Source organism: Phyllosticta capitalensis (genome assembly GCF_038381095.1).
Source record: "Phyllosticta capitalensis strain CBS 128856 chromosome Unknown BKA78scaffold_9, whole genome shotgun sequence".
NCBI lineage: Eukaryota > Fungi > Ascomycota > Dothideomycetes > Botryosphaeriales > Phyllostictaceae > Phyllosticta > Phyllosticta capitalensis.
This window is the reverse complement of record NW_027117447.1, coordinates 1,830,030-1,845,623: the sequence shown is the minus strand read 5'-3', so window position 1 is coordinate 1,845,623 and position 15,594 is coordinate 1,830,030. Positions and strand designations below refer to the sequence as shown.

The 15,594-nt window shown below is 54.2% G+C and overlaps 4 protein-coding genes across 4 annotated transcripts; all 4 read left to right on the top strand.

Annotated features, from left to right (window-relative positions):
• Positions 1-62: 62 nt before the first annotated feature.
• Positions 63-3,302, top strand: BKA78DRAFT_298556 (uncharacterized protein; the record flags this gene model as incomplete). Its single annotated transcript, XM_066886923.1, has 1 exon — positions 63-3,302. One exon carries the CDS (start codon positions 63-65, stop codon positions 3,300-3,302), a length of 3,240 nt encoding a protein of 1,079 aa, XP_066741535.1.
• Positions 3,303-4,444: 1,142 nt separating this feature from the next.
• On the top strand, positions 4,445-5,287 carry BKA78DRAFT_355726 (uncharacterized protein; the record flags this gene model as incomplete). Its single annotated transcript, XM_066891955.1, has 1 exon — positions 4,445-5,287. The coding sequence occupies one exon, from the start codon at positions 4,445-4,447 to the stop codon at positions 5,285-5,287; it is 843 nt and encodes a 280-aa protein (XP_066741534.1).
• Positions 5,288-6,650: 1,363 nt separating this feature from the next.
• On the top strand, positions 6,651-9,967 carry BKA78DRAFT_355725 (OPT oligopeptide transporter protein-domain-containing protein; the record flags this gene model as incomplete). Its single annotated transcript, XM_066891954.1, has 14 exons — positions 6,651-6,904; positions 6,961-7,004; positions 7,050-7,105; positions 7,209-7,238; positions 7,360-7,622; positions 7,690-7,703; positions 7,763-7,908; positions 7,971-8,192; positions 8,290-8,556; positions 8,606-8,754; positions 8,810-9,000; positions 9,047-9,614; positions 9,682-9,876; positions 9,940-9,967. 14 exons carry the CDS (start codon positions 6,651-6,653, stop codon positions 9,965-9,967), a joined length of 2,427 nt encoding a protein of 808 aa, XP_066741533.1.
• A 4,331-nt stretch (positions 9,968-14,298) lies between these two features.
• BKA78DRAFT_322759 (uncharacterized protein) lies at positions 14,299-14,524 on the top strand. The gene has a single exon (XM_066889136.1). It carries the CDS (start codon positions 14,308-14,310, stop codon positions 14,503-14,505), a length of 198 nt encoding a protein of 65 aa, XP_066741532.1. The 5' UTR covers positions 14,299-14,307; the 3' UTR covers positions 14,506-14,524.
• Positions 14,525-15,594: the final 1,070 nt, after the last annotated feature.

Below are 15,594 nucleotides of genomic sequence, written 5' to 3'. Positions count from 1 at the left end.
TCTCCGTCTCCGCTCGGATACCACCCTTCGACGCGTCTGCTCCATCAACACCATGCGACATCATGAACCGCAACCACTTTGCCTCTCCCAATGCCACTGCCACGGCCTGGCTGGGCGGTCGTGAGTATGACTGGCTATCCACCGCGTCTGCCTCCAAGACGGTACCCACAACCGCCCGACCCACCAAAAGACGCCGGACATCCCAAACAGCTTCCACGAATACCGTCCCGACCGCGCCCATTGCTTCGACGCGCACTACACAGGACCGGACTGAGCCTTCGCCGCCTCAGGTTCAAGAGCGACCAGGACCTCCACAAGAACGACCACAAGAGCCTACACAACAACGTCCGACAGGACTGCCGCCTCAAGTTCAAGAGCGACTACCCTCTCCACAAGAACGACCAGGACCGTCTCCGGCTCAAGAACGACCACAGCCTCCGGCTCTTGTCCAATTGGACGGTCCTTCAGAGCCTCCGCCAGAGCGCACCTCACCCGCTCAACCGCCGGTCAAACAAGAGTCACCAATGGGCCGTCTTCCCACGCCGCGAACCAGCATGCCTATTGAAGTCCGCAGCCCTCCCCGGCCGACTCCTCCTCAAGAACCTCCCAACGTACCGACGCCGACGTCGAATCTTCCCTCCCCACAAGTCCAATACGTGCCCGCACCCTCCGACTACTCGTGCTTCGACCGTCAAGCTTGCCTCGACCAAGTTGGAAAGATGTTGACATCGCCAATGTCTGCGGCTTCTCGGGTGCGGTGCCACAGCCTCTACCAGGCCATGACCAACACTGATCACGAGTACATGGTTCTACACCAATTCATGAGTTTGGCTGTAATTGGACACGTGCCTGGAAACAACCCAAGGATTAGAGACGCCATGTCGCATCTAGCTTCCATCGCCAAAGTGGCTTTTGGAGAACCACCCATTGAGTCGTCACTGAGGGACGTTTTTTGCGACCTCCCACTCTCACTCAAGAAACTGAGCGAAAGGGACACCATGCATTCCAACCATCACTACATTCGACTAAATGAGTTATCCAACAGCATCGTCCGAGGATGGACGGTTTTCAAGGGGAGCAAAACACCCTTTACCGTACCTGAATTCCGATCACTTCTCGGCCTAAAGTCTCCAGAATGGCAACGAATCGCAAATATGGCCAAGGTCAAGCTTCTTATAGGTGCGCTTGGAATTCAGCCCGACATTGCAAAGACGCATCAGTTTGAGAGCAAATTGATGGGACTGTTCCAAGCCCACCAAGCCCAAGCCAACCGCGATGCAGCAGGAAGGGAAACTGCCGAGACGAATCAATTTCGGCAAGAAATGCACAAGGTGATTTTGCAGATGGAAAAGGTGGCCAAACAGGCGGGGCCAAACGTCAACTTGGATTTTCATCAAGCCCAGCACCCAAACGTCCTCAATCACCTCCAGTCCCAGCTACAGCTAGCCCAGCAGCCCAACCAGCAGCGAGAAGCCAACTTGAATCTCCTCCAGGCCGACGTCCAGCAATCCCAACAACTTGCGGCCAATCAGCAACTTGCCAGGCAGAGAGAATGGATGTCGAGGATGACACAGCTGCAACAAAACCAGGCCTCTTTTCAACAGCGAGCACAAAATTCCCTAGCCTCTCAGGACCAGCAACTAGGACAAATGACAGAACAACAGCTGCAAAGGCAAATGGCAGAGTACAGGCACAGGCAGCAGTTGCAGCGGCAACAGCAGCAAATCGCAGAAGAGCAAGCGCGCGCAAGAAGTCAAAGTCAGCAGAACATGCTGTTCTCGAATCAACGCCCGAATTCAACATTGAATCAACACATTCAGCAACAGAGGCCTGTGCAAAGCCCCATTCAATCACCTGGCCAGAACCTCTTACAACGGCAATTCAACCAAGGTCCTATCCAGCATGGAACATCGAATTCCCCCGGACAGCCGACCTTAGCTCAGCAAGCGGTGCGCAATCAGGCACAGCAACCTCATCAAAGACGCGTCTCAGTCAATGGGACAGCTCGCCCGCAGCCGCCAGGAGTCCAGCAGGGCGCTCAACATGAGAAGCTGTTCCAGTCTGTTGTGGACTTTGCCGTTCCCCCGCAAAGGCTTTCTGACGGAGTTTTCCACGAATTCGAGTTTGAGGTCTCGCCGAATGAGTTTGCCAACATGGCTCGCGGCCCGCCTCACGGCCTGGCCAGAGAGGGGAGTGTAGCTTATCGGTTCCGGTGTGTTCGAATACCTGCCTCTATGGATGTTTCGAAAGACGAATGGATGTCTTTCCCAACTGAGTGGCCCATGGGCACGCTCCTCATTATCAACGGTTTCAATGTCCGCCCGCAAAAGCCTCACGGAAAATGGGATAATGTCGTACTTGCCCCGTTTATCAGGGAATTGACCAACAAGATCACATTCACCGTCTGCCGCAGATCGGATGAGCCGGTTGTTTCCAGCTTTGCTTTGGCAGTGGAAAAGATCAACTTCCAAACTGAAGCGACCATCACCTCAGCAGTGACAGCCCCGGAACGACTCCTTTCCGCCGCCTCAATCATTTCAAAGATCCGCTCCGCCATCCTGCCAAACGGAGACGACTCGGATGACGACCTTGCGGTTACCGATTTGAGAATCACCATCAACCTGATTGACCCGACATCAGCCTCCGCAATCTGCAACGTGCCCGTCCGGGGTCTTGCGTGCAAACACCGCGACTGCTTCGACCTGGCCAACTTTCTCACCACACGTCTCGGCATCATCACCGAGGTCGACCGATGGCGCTGTCCCATCTGCGGGGCCGACGCGCGCCCGACGCAGCTCGTCGTCGACGGCTTCCTGGTCGACGTGCGCAAGCAGCTCGAAATGCGCGGCGAGCTCGCAACGGCCAAGGCCATCATCGTCGACGCTGACGGCAGCTGGTCAGTTCGGGAGGAGAAGGAAACGCAGACGCAGCGCAGCCGGTCTGAGCGCCGCGCCAGCGCCGCCTCTCCGTCTACCTCTGCCCCTGCTAACGCGCCTGCTGCCACAGGTGCTCCTCCTGAAACGGCTGTAAACGAAGCTCCAACGCCTTCGGTCGACTCGTTGCCCTTTGATTTCAACGCCGCCATTGCCCCGTTGGATGACTCGGCCGCCATTCCGCCCGAGTTTTACGAGGCCCTCGATATGCTCAACAGCCTGCCGCAGGATTCGGTGAACCAGGTGAATGCCGCGGCCGCTGCTGTGGCCATGGAGGCGGCGTCGGGTGCGCCTGCGGCGGCGAGATCGCAGGGGAGCAGGAGTGCCCCTGTCATCATTGACTTGTCGGATGACGATGATGATGAGTAGAACTTGTTGCGAGTAGAAACGTAGTGTGTGCAAATGGTTTCCTTTCCTCTTTTTGTTTTTGTTGTCCACGGCGTAGTGAAAATAGTTTGTTTGTTTGTTAGCGTTTGGATCGGCGCTGGCGATTGAGGAAAATGTTGAGACGAAGCGAAGACTGTATTGTATGATCGGCGCCAAAGGAAGGAGGGGGCTTCTATGGGAATTGGGTTTTGGCGGTTGGGTGGGTGGGCGGCTGGCGTTTTCTTGTTCGGTTTTTTCTCTTCGGATGCGCTCGTATGCTTGTAATATGTATTTGTTGACACGGACAGACACTGGATATGAAGTTGTATTTTTCTCTTCTCCTGTTTCTTTTCTGTGGCGAGAGGCGAGGGTCACGCAGACGAGCTGCTGGCAGAGCAGACGGATGGGTGGATGGATGGATGAGGCGGGCGACGCTCGAATCCACGCACGTTGCGTCTGTCGTTGGTCATGACATAACAATGGATCGGTGCATCTTGGGCAGCGCGGTTCGTCATTTCCTCAACTTCTCCAACTGCACAACCGAACCGACAGCCAAGTCCGTCTTGCGAAAACGTACCAAGACTACTCCATCGTACCAAAACTGCTCCATCATACGAAAATGACTTCATCTTACGACAACAACTCCATCCTACAAAAACAAAGCCATTGCAAGGAACTCAAGTGGTTCATCCTGGGTATGTGCCTTGTGAGGCTTCCACAGCTACTCCACACCTTTCACGGGTAGAATCATTTTTTTCCTTGTGATTCTGAATCTTTTACAACTGGACCTGGTATCAAATTCTGATCTGTGTATATGCCAGGAACTCCGAAGTTTTGCGGAGAAATTTTGAAGTGACTGTTGCGAGTCGCAAGTCGGTAAGAGCCAACTCGACGAACAAAGGCATTGTGCGGCATCAACGCACCACTCTTGAACAAAGACATTGTTTTCCAACCCGCTTTCTCAGCTCAACCACGACAGACTTCGTAGTTGTATTTCAATGACAGTGTTTGGAACACGCAGAAGGCGATAAATTGAAAGAGTTCCCCTAGAGTAGTTTCAACAACCAAACTCGTCAAGACACTTACCTAGCACCATCAACTCACGTATTCCATCCACTCTGCCACCAAACAGAACCGAGAACACAATGGCTAGCTCAGGTAGGCTCATTGCCCCCGACCCCCTTTCCCTCAACCCGCACCACCAGCGCTACAGGCTCGATCACCCATTGAGTTCGTTCCAGGTCAAGTCTCTGCGCGCCAGACTCCACAGAGAGATCGCGGCCTTGCGCGTCTCCGCCGCCCACAAGCCTCTGACCAGCGAGGAGAATCGCTCTCTCTACGTCAAACTCAGCCAGCTGTCCAACCTCGACGAGCACTACCCATACGAAACTGAGCCACTCCCCCACCGCACCGGCAACCAGGCCCAGGACACTCTTCAGGCGTACGCCGCCTTGGCCGTCAAAAACGAAAACACGGTCGGCAGGCGCGAGGGCAAGTGGAGCTGGGTTGGCGAGGGCCGCAATCCCGACTTTGCCTACGAGGGCCCCTACGGACCCGCGAGGCGGGACTACTCTCCTTCTGAACGCATTTCTCCTGCGGCTACGCTCGTCGGAGGAAGGTCTGGTCGCACCCACTATGCCAGGCTGGCCGAGCCGCAGCGCGAGCATCGCAGCAACCACAATCACCACGACTACTACAACACTGAGGCTCCAAGGTACCATACCAACGTGGCCGAGCCGCACCACCACCGTCAGCGTCGCAGCCCGAACCGCAACGCTGCGCCGGCCTTGAGGTACCTCTATGGTTCCAGCGGCTCTGAGCCGGTCCGTGAGCGTCGCAGCGGCAACAACCATCAGTACAACATTGTGGAGCCGAGGTACCATGACTACGAGCGTGACTACCCTGCTCCCCACCGCCGCGCGCATAGGGTCAAGCGCAACGCTAAGTGGGTTGCAAATGAGAGGGACAGCACGTGTATCGTCATGTAAGCACACGGCTTCCAAAAAGGAGTCGTCATGCACAGCAGAGCTCTTCAAGAACACCATGTTCAGGGGCCGTCAGAAAGGTTGGGTTTTCCACAAAGGTTTTTTTCCAAGAGGTTTTTCCGTTAGAGGTTTTCCCACGAGAGGAAGTAGAGATAGACCAAGGTTTTCACCATTCGGGTCTGTCTTGAAGTATCAGTTTCCTTGACTATCGATCTGGATTTGTTGGCCGCATAAGATTTCCACGTCGCGGCTTCTTCTTCACCACTCTTCTCGTAGTATTGTATTGTTTGCTAGAGTAAGTACAATGAATTGGTTTTTCCTGAAAATGATGTGACGACGTTGCAAGTGAAGTGACGATGTCAATGTGTAGCCGAAATTTCTGGAATCTGGGATGGTATGCTTTATCCTTTCTCTTCTATCCTTGTCTACTCTCTATTTTCTACCCTTCCCCTTCTATCCTTGTCCACTTTCCATTCCCTACCCATACCAAGACTTTTTCCAAGACTTTTCAGGCTTGTCAAAAGCTTGTGGCTCCTTCTATTTTTTCTTACTTTTGCTTGTTCGGCTATTGTGTCTTATCATCTCAATTGATTGTCCACAATGGCGTTGTTTTCTTTGCCATGCACCATGCAAGCCTCGGTAGTCGTACATTATCCAAAAAACATTGATCACCAAAGAAGAGAGTTCAAGTGGGAAATAGGGTCCTATTGCGGGCTAGATAGATGAAATCGCGGGAGTTGCCGCAAGTTTCCTTCATGAATGAGGAAAGAGCGACCGAACGTTGGGCCCGTACTCTCGTCCCGTATACTCGTACCCCGCTTCTCGACATCACGACTTTCAACCCAACCCTGCTTCAACCCGCACTTCTTATCGCGCCGTTACATCTTCCAGAGTTTCGATGCGACTCTCTTGTCAGGAACGCATGCCGATTGGGGGCCGCCATAATCAACACCACGGCTAGATAGGCGCGATGCACACTTTGTCATTCGAAGAAGTACGACATTTCGGGTCGGATATTTGGAATCCGTCGTCTCTGAACGCGATGCGCCCTGTCGATTGGGAAGGTGTTGGTGCGTCTGCAGGCCACTAGAGCCTCCCACAACGCTACTGCTGCCGACTATTCTAGACGATCCATGATCTCACCGACGTGCCGCCTCTTTTGCCAATCGCTCCAAAAGTCGCACCACTAAAGAGGGGTCGGTCGAGGATGGTTATCAACACCCAGCGCCCCAAAACAGAGTTTGAGGCTTCGTTATCTGGAGGTAGGTGTTGAGCGGCGCTATCAAATAGACGCGAGTCCCTTGAGTCGCTTCCTCTTGGTGTACGTCTTTCAGTGCACCCAGACACGGCTCAATGGTCCCGAACGATGGAAACCGACAAGGAAATCAGTGCGACGCCAGAGGTCAACACCGATCAGACGAAGTCGCAAACGGAAGCGCCTTCGGGTCCGAAGCTCCAAGATGAAGAGCACGCTTACAACGAAAAGGCCGCCCATGAGATACATCTTACTGGTTCGGACACGGACTCGTCCTACGACGTGCGCAAGGAGAACCATTTCGGCGAGGCCGTTGTTGTCAGCGATGCAAAGGAACTTGTGACCCACGTGTTGCATGTCGACGAGTGCGTTGTGCTCGCTGTCATCTTTCACTGTACAGAGGTGCTGAACAAGTCGCCAGTGACCCGAGCTTGAGTCCGTGGACCTTCAGGGCTTTGTTCATCGGTTTGTTCTCTTTGCGCCTCTGATTCTTCTTCTGACTTGGCTCAGGATCGGGATTGGCCATTTTCTCGGCTGTCTTGCAGACCATTTACTACTTCAAGCCTGTACGTGACTTTCATATCGCAAAATCTGCCCTGAGACTGTTCCCCGCACTCCGATTTAAATGTATTGTCCTAAAGGAGCAGATGCTGACCTTTGGTTCTCTAGCAAACCATTTATGTCTCTGTCATTTTCTTGGTAAGTTCATATTCCATGCACCTCAACAGACTTTCCATGGATTCAATCTCTGGATGCAAGTTCATATAGAATGTCTGTTGCGCATTGCAATCGACTCGACTCTTGACAACGCTCTGCCTAGACTGTGATTGCCTACATCATCGGCGAGGCGATGGCTCTCTTGCCCCGATGCGGTCGAGTCGGTCACTTTCTGAACCCATCCCCCTTCAACTCAAAGGAACATGCCTTTATTGTGGTCATGGCATCTGCGGGTGCGACCAGCGCCGTCGCGACGGAGATTCTTGCCGCGCAGAGACTGTATTACGACGAAAGCCCCAGCCCAGGGGCGGCGGTCTTCTTGGTCATCTCCTCACAGTTGCTGGGATACGGGATTGCGGGATTGATGTACGTTGTCGTGTTTCTTGGCCCCTTTCTCTGCCGGAATTGTGCAATGCTGACTCCGAAGTTGCAGGCGTGAGGTTTTAGGTATGCCTTCAAGTTTCTAAGATGCCTCGCGAGACGACCTAACACGGCGATGCCCTCAGTCCAGCCAACCAAGATGCTATGGCCCATCAACATTCCAGTCAACTCCGTGTTTGAGGCGCTACACAGAGACCGCTCTGAGACCTGGAAACGCCTCCGAGTATTCCTCATTGTCTTCTTTGTCATGTTCTTCTACGAAATAATTCCCGTACGTTCATCCCAATCCACCAAAAATGCGCCAGAAAAGTCGACTGACGAGGAATTAAAAAGGAGTGGATGTTTCCTCTTTTACAGGGAATCTCGATCTTCTGCCTCGCGAACCAGAACTCGCTCGTCTTTACAAACCTCTTCGGTGGGTCACAAGGCAATGAAGGGCTAGGATTCTTGAGCGTCAGCTTCGATTGGCAGTACATTGCCTCTCTTGGTTCCCCGCTCTGGGTTCCACTGTATACCCTGACGAATTCATGTATTGGCTATCTGCTCTGCATCTGCGTAAGTCATTTTTGTCCTTGATCCTCTGCTTCAATGGCATGAGTTATTTTTTTTTTTTTTCATTGTTTCTTCTAAACACGAACTGACCAAATGACAGCTGTACATGGGACTGTACTACATGAACGCCTGGCGGGCAAAGGACGTCCCATTCATGTCGCAGCTCTTGTTCGATCCAAGCTCCAATTTTACCAACTACGTTGAGTACAACCTGACGACGATCCTCAACTCGGACAATACCATCAACGATACGGCGGTCGTCGACGCAGGAATCCCTTACATGACGGCGTCTTATATCTCGTATCTGATCACAACAAATATGGGCATCACAGCGGCACTGGTTCACATGGTTCTGTGGAACTACGATGTGAGCACATTGAGATGTTATGCCATGAGTGTTCACTGACCAGGAACAGGATATCAAGTATGGCTGGTCATTTTTGAAACCGTCCGCTCTGAAAAAGGTCCTCAATCCTTCCTGGTGGAAGTTCTGGCAAGGCGGAGAAACTCAGGAAGAACACAAGCAGCGGATTCTCGCAGATCCGGCCATGGATCCGCATTACAAGTACTTCCATACGATTTCTGGCCATTTGAGAATTTTTAACTGATCCGAATCACAGACTGATGATGCAGAACGGCTACAGAGAAGTGCCGCAATGGTGGTACGCTGGGGTTCTTGTCGCCGCCTTTGTCATCGGCATCATCACGCTGTACGGCGTCAAAAGCACCTTGCCCTGGTGGGGCTACATCATATCCAACATCTTTGCGGCGATATTCATCCTGTTTTTCGGAGCACAGATGGGCCTGACAGGTTAGCCTCACCCCTTTTCCTGCAAACTGTTCCTCACCTTGCACAGGCTTCCAATTCAACCAACAGCCAGTTCTGCAGATGCTGGCAGGTTACATGCATCCCGGAAGGCCGCTCGCCAACATGTACTTCACAACGTTTGGATACAACGGCGTATCGCAGGGTCAGTGGCTCCTCCGCGACCTCAAGCTTGCACAGCTCGCGCATCTCTCGCCGCGGTCCACCTTCACAGCACAGATGCTGGGGACAATCATCGGGGCCATCTTCGACTACATCATGATGGAAACGATCGTCGACAACCAGTTCGACGTGCTGACGTCGGTCGAGGGCTCCAACATCTGGTCGGGCCAGAACGTGCAGCAGTACAACACGCTCGCCCTGGCGTGGTCCATGGCCGAGCACTTGTTCAGCGTCGGCGCCCGCTACCAGTGGGTCACCATCTCGTACCTCGTCGGCTTCGTTGTGCCCGTCCCCTTCTGGCTGCTGTACAAGAAGACAAAGATCCGCTTCTTCGAATACATCAACCTGAGCATCATCCTGTGGTACATGGGCTGGCTCTTTGTCGGAGTCAACTCGTCCATTCTGAGTTACTTTGCCCTGGGCTTTTTCGCGCAGTTGTGAGTTTTTCCAACCCTTTCTGTTGTTTGTGCTATTCGATCGTGGTTTACTGACCCCCTTTTGCAGCTATCTCCGCAAGTACCGTCCGCAGTATTTCGTCCGCTGGAACTACCTCGTCTCGGCCGCGCTGGACGGAGGCACCCAAGTCATTGTCTTCATCCTCAGTTTCGCCGTCTTTGGCGGCAGTGGCAAGGCGCGTGATTTTCCCATCTGGGCCGGCAACAACGGCGGCTTGGCCCAGAATAAGAACGTCGACTACTGGTGAGTTGTCTGCTACCCCCATGATGGAGGATTGAGAGATTTCCGGCTTCTGACCAAGCGCAGCATGTACAATCCCGCGAACGGAAGCTGAGTAATTCCCCTGGTTTTCGGGCAGGCGGTGTGGGCGGTGTTTTTTCAAAGTCTTGCGGAAGCCGCAGCGACAACCGGGGCACCTGAGAGGTCAACTCCCATTTTCCTGGGATTTGACAAACGAGGGCTTCTTGAGCCTTCTTATGACGAATGAATATGAGGATAACGCTCGTAGAAATGTTTGAAGTGCGATTTTGATCCAATTGCCTTGTCATGCTGGTGGTGCTGCCGGCCGTCGGTCCTTGAATGCGCCCTCCCTGTATGCATACCTTTAACATGGAAACTGTCTACTGCTCTACGGCCGCCTCTACTCTTTGTTTTCTCTTGGTCGAGCTCCTACACGTGCCATGACTTTCGGTTACCAAGCCTTGGAGGGAGGTGTGCGATTTCTTCTTTCTCTTTTTCTGGTATCTTTAGTTTCCCCTTGATTTGACGGTTTGATGATCCGACAGACTCGATTGGTTTTCGGTGAAGTGGTGGCGCAACGTTGCGCCTCTCTACAACATCAATCGGATGGATAGTTTCCCACCTCCCTGTGGCTATTTTCCCACCGCCTCCCATAGATTGGACCACACATGCGCCTTTTTTCATCTTTTGATTTAACTCCCCTGTAGTTTTATAGGTGTAGTAAAGAAGACTTACCAAGTTTGCAGCCAAGAATCGCGACGCGTTTAGTGTGTATATGTTGTGGTTCTCTAAGAAGGGGGCCCTCAAGAGGGGGTGCTAATAAGCTTCCAGTCCCATTTATATAAGCAGGTGCCCCTTCAGGTGCCCCTTCTTTTCTTCCAATTTTACTATAATTAGGCTGAGTAGGATCTCTAAGTTGTTGTATATACTAAAGCTCTTTATATAAGCTATGAACTTAGGAGTCTTTAAGGGGGAAAAAGGAATTGGTGGTGGGTCTAGCCTAAGACGATAGGTCAGGGGGGTGGGAAGATGGCCAGAGGGGGCGGGGAAATTATCCGCCGCCACATCAATTCATCCATGATACATTCATCTAGCAACCCACGCCCTACCAGTCAACCCGCCGTCCGTCGCACATGCGAACCTGCCACCACAACGGCCATAGCCCGCCGCTCTTGCATAGCGCGTGCACACCGACCCACCTTGAACAGGAGCGCTCCAGGGAACAGAACAGGGAGTGAGCCAGACCAGCAAGCTGCACGGCATTTCTCTGCCCTTTCATATGTTGGATGAGAGAGACAGCGTTTACGTGCGTAAATGGGGAAGCTTTCTCACTGCCAGAGACTGGATGCTCTGTAGTGCGTGGCATGCAACTGCAAGCATATGCAGAAGGAGGGATACAGGGAGAGGGGATTGACGAGACGGACAGGGGGAGGGAGGGAGAAGTCATGGTGGAGTACATGCGTACGCGCGCGCATATGCGTCCATCCCGCCGGCTAGACCGTCGGTCAGTCAGTCAGTCAGTCAGTCCCCAAGTCCATCTTCACATGCAGACCATAAAGACGAAGTGACAGTAGCAGTGCCGCATGAATCTCGCGCCAACCCAGCCAGCGGGTGCATGCGGCGAACGAGTAGGGGTCGAGCGGGACAGGGTCTGCGAGGCAGGGAACAAGGAGTGGCGGGCTGACGCTTGCTTGGCTGCAAGAGATGGGTAGATGGATGGATGGGTGCACTCGCCCAGCATCTGACATTGCTCTTTCGTACGAAGCACCCAGACATCCACCATTATCCGACGCTGATGATGAGCACGCGTCGACCTTCCTTCCGCTCATTCACTTACTTCACACTGTGTGCCCGCCACACCAGCCCTTGGCCAGCATCCATCTCGAGGAACTCAAGACGTTGGCGCCCTTGTTCCCCGTCGTTTGAGCTGGCTTCCCAACGCACATGTACTCTGGTTTTCCAGATCTACCGCCTATCAGGCGCTCCATCCGTCCGTTGGGAGGAGTGGTGCGTGGGTGGGTGTCTCACACCCCGCCCCTCACGCCGGCCCGTCCCTCTGCCTCCCTGCCCTACCTCCCTCCATCTCGGGCTCTGCTCGTGTGGGATGTGATGGGGTGGGCTTTGCAGGGGCTCGAGCGGGTCAAGAGACAGGGCCGTCAGTCGACGAATTGAGCCCTAATCCATCCATCCCTTCGTCCCGTCACCTGCAGTGCAGCGCGTGTATGCAGGAAGGGATTTGTTGGGACGGTGGGAGTGGTTGATGTGAGGGAGGTAGGTATGCCAGGCAAGCGCAGCAGGTCCTCTGCCCGGTGTTGTCGTACCGTCATGGACTCGGCGAGTTTGATGTGCGGGCCAAAGCCGAGGGGATTGATGATGACGCTGTCTTCCAGCTTGATGAGGAAAGTGCAAGTAGGAGTGTGCAGTTGTGTCTCGGAGGGCAGCGTGAGCACTGCCTGACGAACTATTGCTTGCTCACTGACTCACCGCATGACGGTGTGTTGATGGCGGCGATGATGACAACGCGATTGACGGTCGAGTGCTCGAGCTAGTGTGCGTTCGAGCCGCGTCTCTGTCCGTCAATCGATTGAGCTGCAATCATGTGTTCATGTACGCCGGGCCAAGGAGCACCCAGCCATCATCTCCATCCTCCACTCAGCCGCAGTATTGGAAGCTCGTGAAAGAGGGTGGGGTTGACTTTGAGTTGAGTTTGTGCGGGGGAGGGGCCGTTGTGTACCAGACAGGGAACGAGGGAGCAGAGCAGCGGACGGCACGGGAAGGAAAACGGGGATGATGAGGTTTTGCTTGCCGGTACACATAGGCGGCGGGAGAAAGGGAAAGGTGGGATTTGGATAGAGAAGCAAGAATGGGGAGGAATTTTGATATTGAAGGTGGGTTAATTGGGTGATGTGAAGAGGTGGAGCTTTTCTGATAGATTTTTCGAGAACCCTTCTTTCTTTGCTTCCAAATTGGATGATCCCCTTCTCTTGACCCCTTTCTCCAAATACTTCGCTTGTCGTTCCATATCAGTAACTCGCTAGAGCATCTGAGAGATGCTTGTGCGCCGAGTTTCATCAACCTGTAGCACTCAGCAAGCGCACTCAGGTACCCGACCACCGCGTGGCTACTAGCTCGCAACCTGCACTCCACAACATTGAAGAAACGCCGTGGTAGTTCATGCGATGCGGTCGATCAGATCAGCGCGCCTCGAACGCCTCTGGTCTGCACTCTGCAAGAGAAGAAGTGACAGGGAAAAGAAAAGACAGGGCGAAGAAAAAGGCGTTGCACGGCAGCCGCAGCATCGTGGCTTGCAGAACTCTGGTCGTTTTTTTCTTTTTCTTGTTTCTGCATACCTGCAGTGCAGCAGCAGCAGTATCCTTTTTCGATGATGCAGATAGCGCAGATGTAGTGTGAGCTGTAAACTGTACATACATGCCGTGATACTCGAGGTCGCAGCAGCGCGTGGCGGACTGATCGCCTCCTTACCTGTCAACTGTCAACTGCACCTGGAGCAGCCGTGTATCCGGCGCACGGCAGTGTAGAGCGCCCATGGGGTGGCGATCAACACAGATACGTCTATCGTGCGCTGCAGAAAGTCGATACGTGGTGGCTTGATATGTACAGAGCTGGGGATGCGATGGATATGATCGAGTGTTGTGGACAAGATGGCAAGAGGATCACTGACCGGAAATCGAATCTGCCCTCCAGCTGTTGTCAAGATGGTGCATGTAGGCATTCGAATGGTCGCCTCTCCCGATCGACCTGCCCGGCAGACCAAGTCCATCATTTTCCACCAGCACATGGCAAGCGCCTAATGGTCGCGCGTCGCAGTTTCCTTCCTCTGCTGCGCGCAACTATCTCCGGGAGAGACTCGTCGACCACAAGTCCGAATGCAAACCCCCATGACCCATCGCTGCCGAACCCTGCTCACCGGTCGAGCTGCAGCATCGCGTCGGCAGGTCCGCCCACCCACTGACATATACTCGCGGCCGGCGAGCCGAGTGCTCCTACATGGCCATCAGTCTGCTCATTAGTTGCCTCGCAAACACCAGCAGCCAGCCACGCGCAATGACCGGTCCGTTTTTCGCAGTGTCCTTGCTCTTTTTCTCTGCGCGTGCAGCGTGTCGAGGAAGCAGTGTCCGAACGGCGACAACCAAACCGCGAGGCCACCAACACCACGGCACCACGTGCGGGTGCAAAGTGTGTTGCTAACGGTCCGACGAGAGACGGCCTGCCTGCCTGACATGAGATCATCGCAGCGGAGCCCTGTCTGTCGGGTGTTTGCTCATCCAGACGTCACTCCAAGTACCTACCTGTTCTCGACCGTGCCGTCCGTCTGGTAGATACAAGATAGCGTTGAAATCGGCCGCGATGGACGCCGGATTCCCGTTGCTTGACAGGTTGCTTGTCTTTCGCTTACTGCCATCGAACGGGAGTATGGTCCAGCCCAGGTACAGAACATTCGCTTGCAGTTCCAGTGTCTCTCGCTTGGCCTCTCCGCTTGCGAGGTACATACATGCGGTACTCGTCAAAAAGTTCCAGACCGGATACGGCTGCCAGCCAGCCCAGTTTTGCACGGCAGCGCCCAGCGCCCAGCCCACAGCGCAGGGTACCCGCTCACGCTGGCTGCTATAACGCGACTTCAGGGTTTGGCGGGCAGGGTTCATGGGCTCAGGGTCGACGGCCGCTCCGGGTCAAGGGTTGTTGCAGCAGCGGCAACGGGATCCCCAGGGTTAGGGCTGTGAGCGCAGAGCGACAGGGATAGGGACAAGGTCAGGGACAAGGTCAGGGTCAGGGTCAGGGTTGCCGCCAGGCTGAGATGCTTGCTTGCTTGCTCCGCTGCGTCAGGGAGGCTGACCAGGGGGCCACATTGCCCACAGGCGTCTGCGTTCGGCGCGTGCTCCAGGGGGCGGCTGCCTGAGCCACGGCATCGTCCACAGTCTTGCTCTTCTCAGCGCGGCGACATTTTGCTTGTAGGTACCTGCCTTGTTCGCCGTTGCCACGACGGGGGACGCGACGGCGATACGACGACGACGATGGGGCGCAGACTCGTCGGTCAGGCACGTAAGGACGTCGATACACGATGATGGTGTGAGAAGGGCGCTCAAAGAGGCAATTGCAATCAGCGGCGCGTGCCGCGAGATACCTGTTTGGTGTAGACGAACGCATCCCATCGGGAAATGCGTCCATGATAGGCCAGCTGGTGAGTTTCTTGGGGGCGGAAATGTAGGAGGATCAGAAAGGTGATTGGCAGAAACAGAAAATGTGATGTAGAAAATCCTCCGATACGTCGGTCGGGGGCGTTGGCGAGGTGGCAGACAGTAAGCGGCGTAGAGCAGTAGGCGAGCGCGTGCCGACGGAACCCTTTCCAGCAAGGTACCGAGGTACATGATGTAGGTAGGGGCTGAAGCGAGACCGGCAGACGCGACGAGAGGCCGTTGGTGGAAGAATGGCAGCGAAACGGAAAAGAGGAAAAGAAGGAGAAGAGAAGAGGAAAGAAAAAAAAGACGGACAAATCAAGATGGCGGCAGTTGCCATGACGTTGTTGGCGATGAAATTTGTGACAGCGACTGCACAAGAGATTGTGCTCGCATTGTGCTAGGTAGGGGTCTTCTTGTGTCACCTTTGGTTGACTTGTTCCGTCGTGGAGGCTTTCTCTCTAAGCTGACCGGCGACTGCAGGATGTCGAGCCCTGGTCCTTGTCCCTGCATACGACCCCGGCGG

Coding starts and splice junctions, on each gene's coding strand:
- BKA78DRAFT_322759 (XM_066889136.1), top strand. CDS start 14,308: ATGGTCCAGCCCAGGTACAGAACATTCGCTTGCAGTTCCAGTGTCTCT.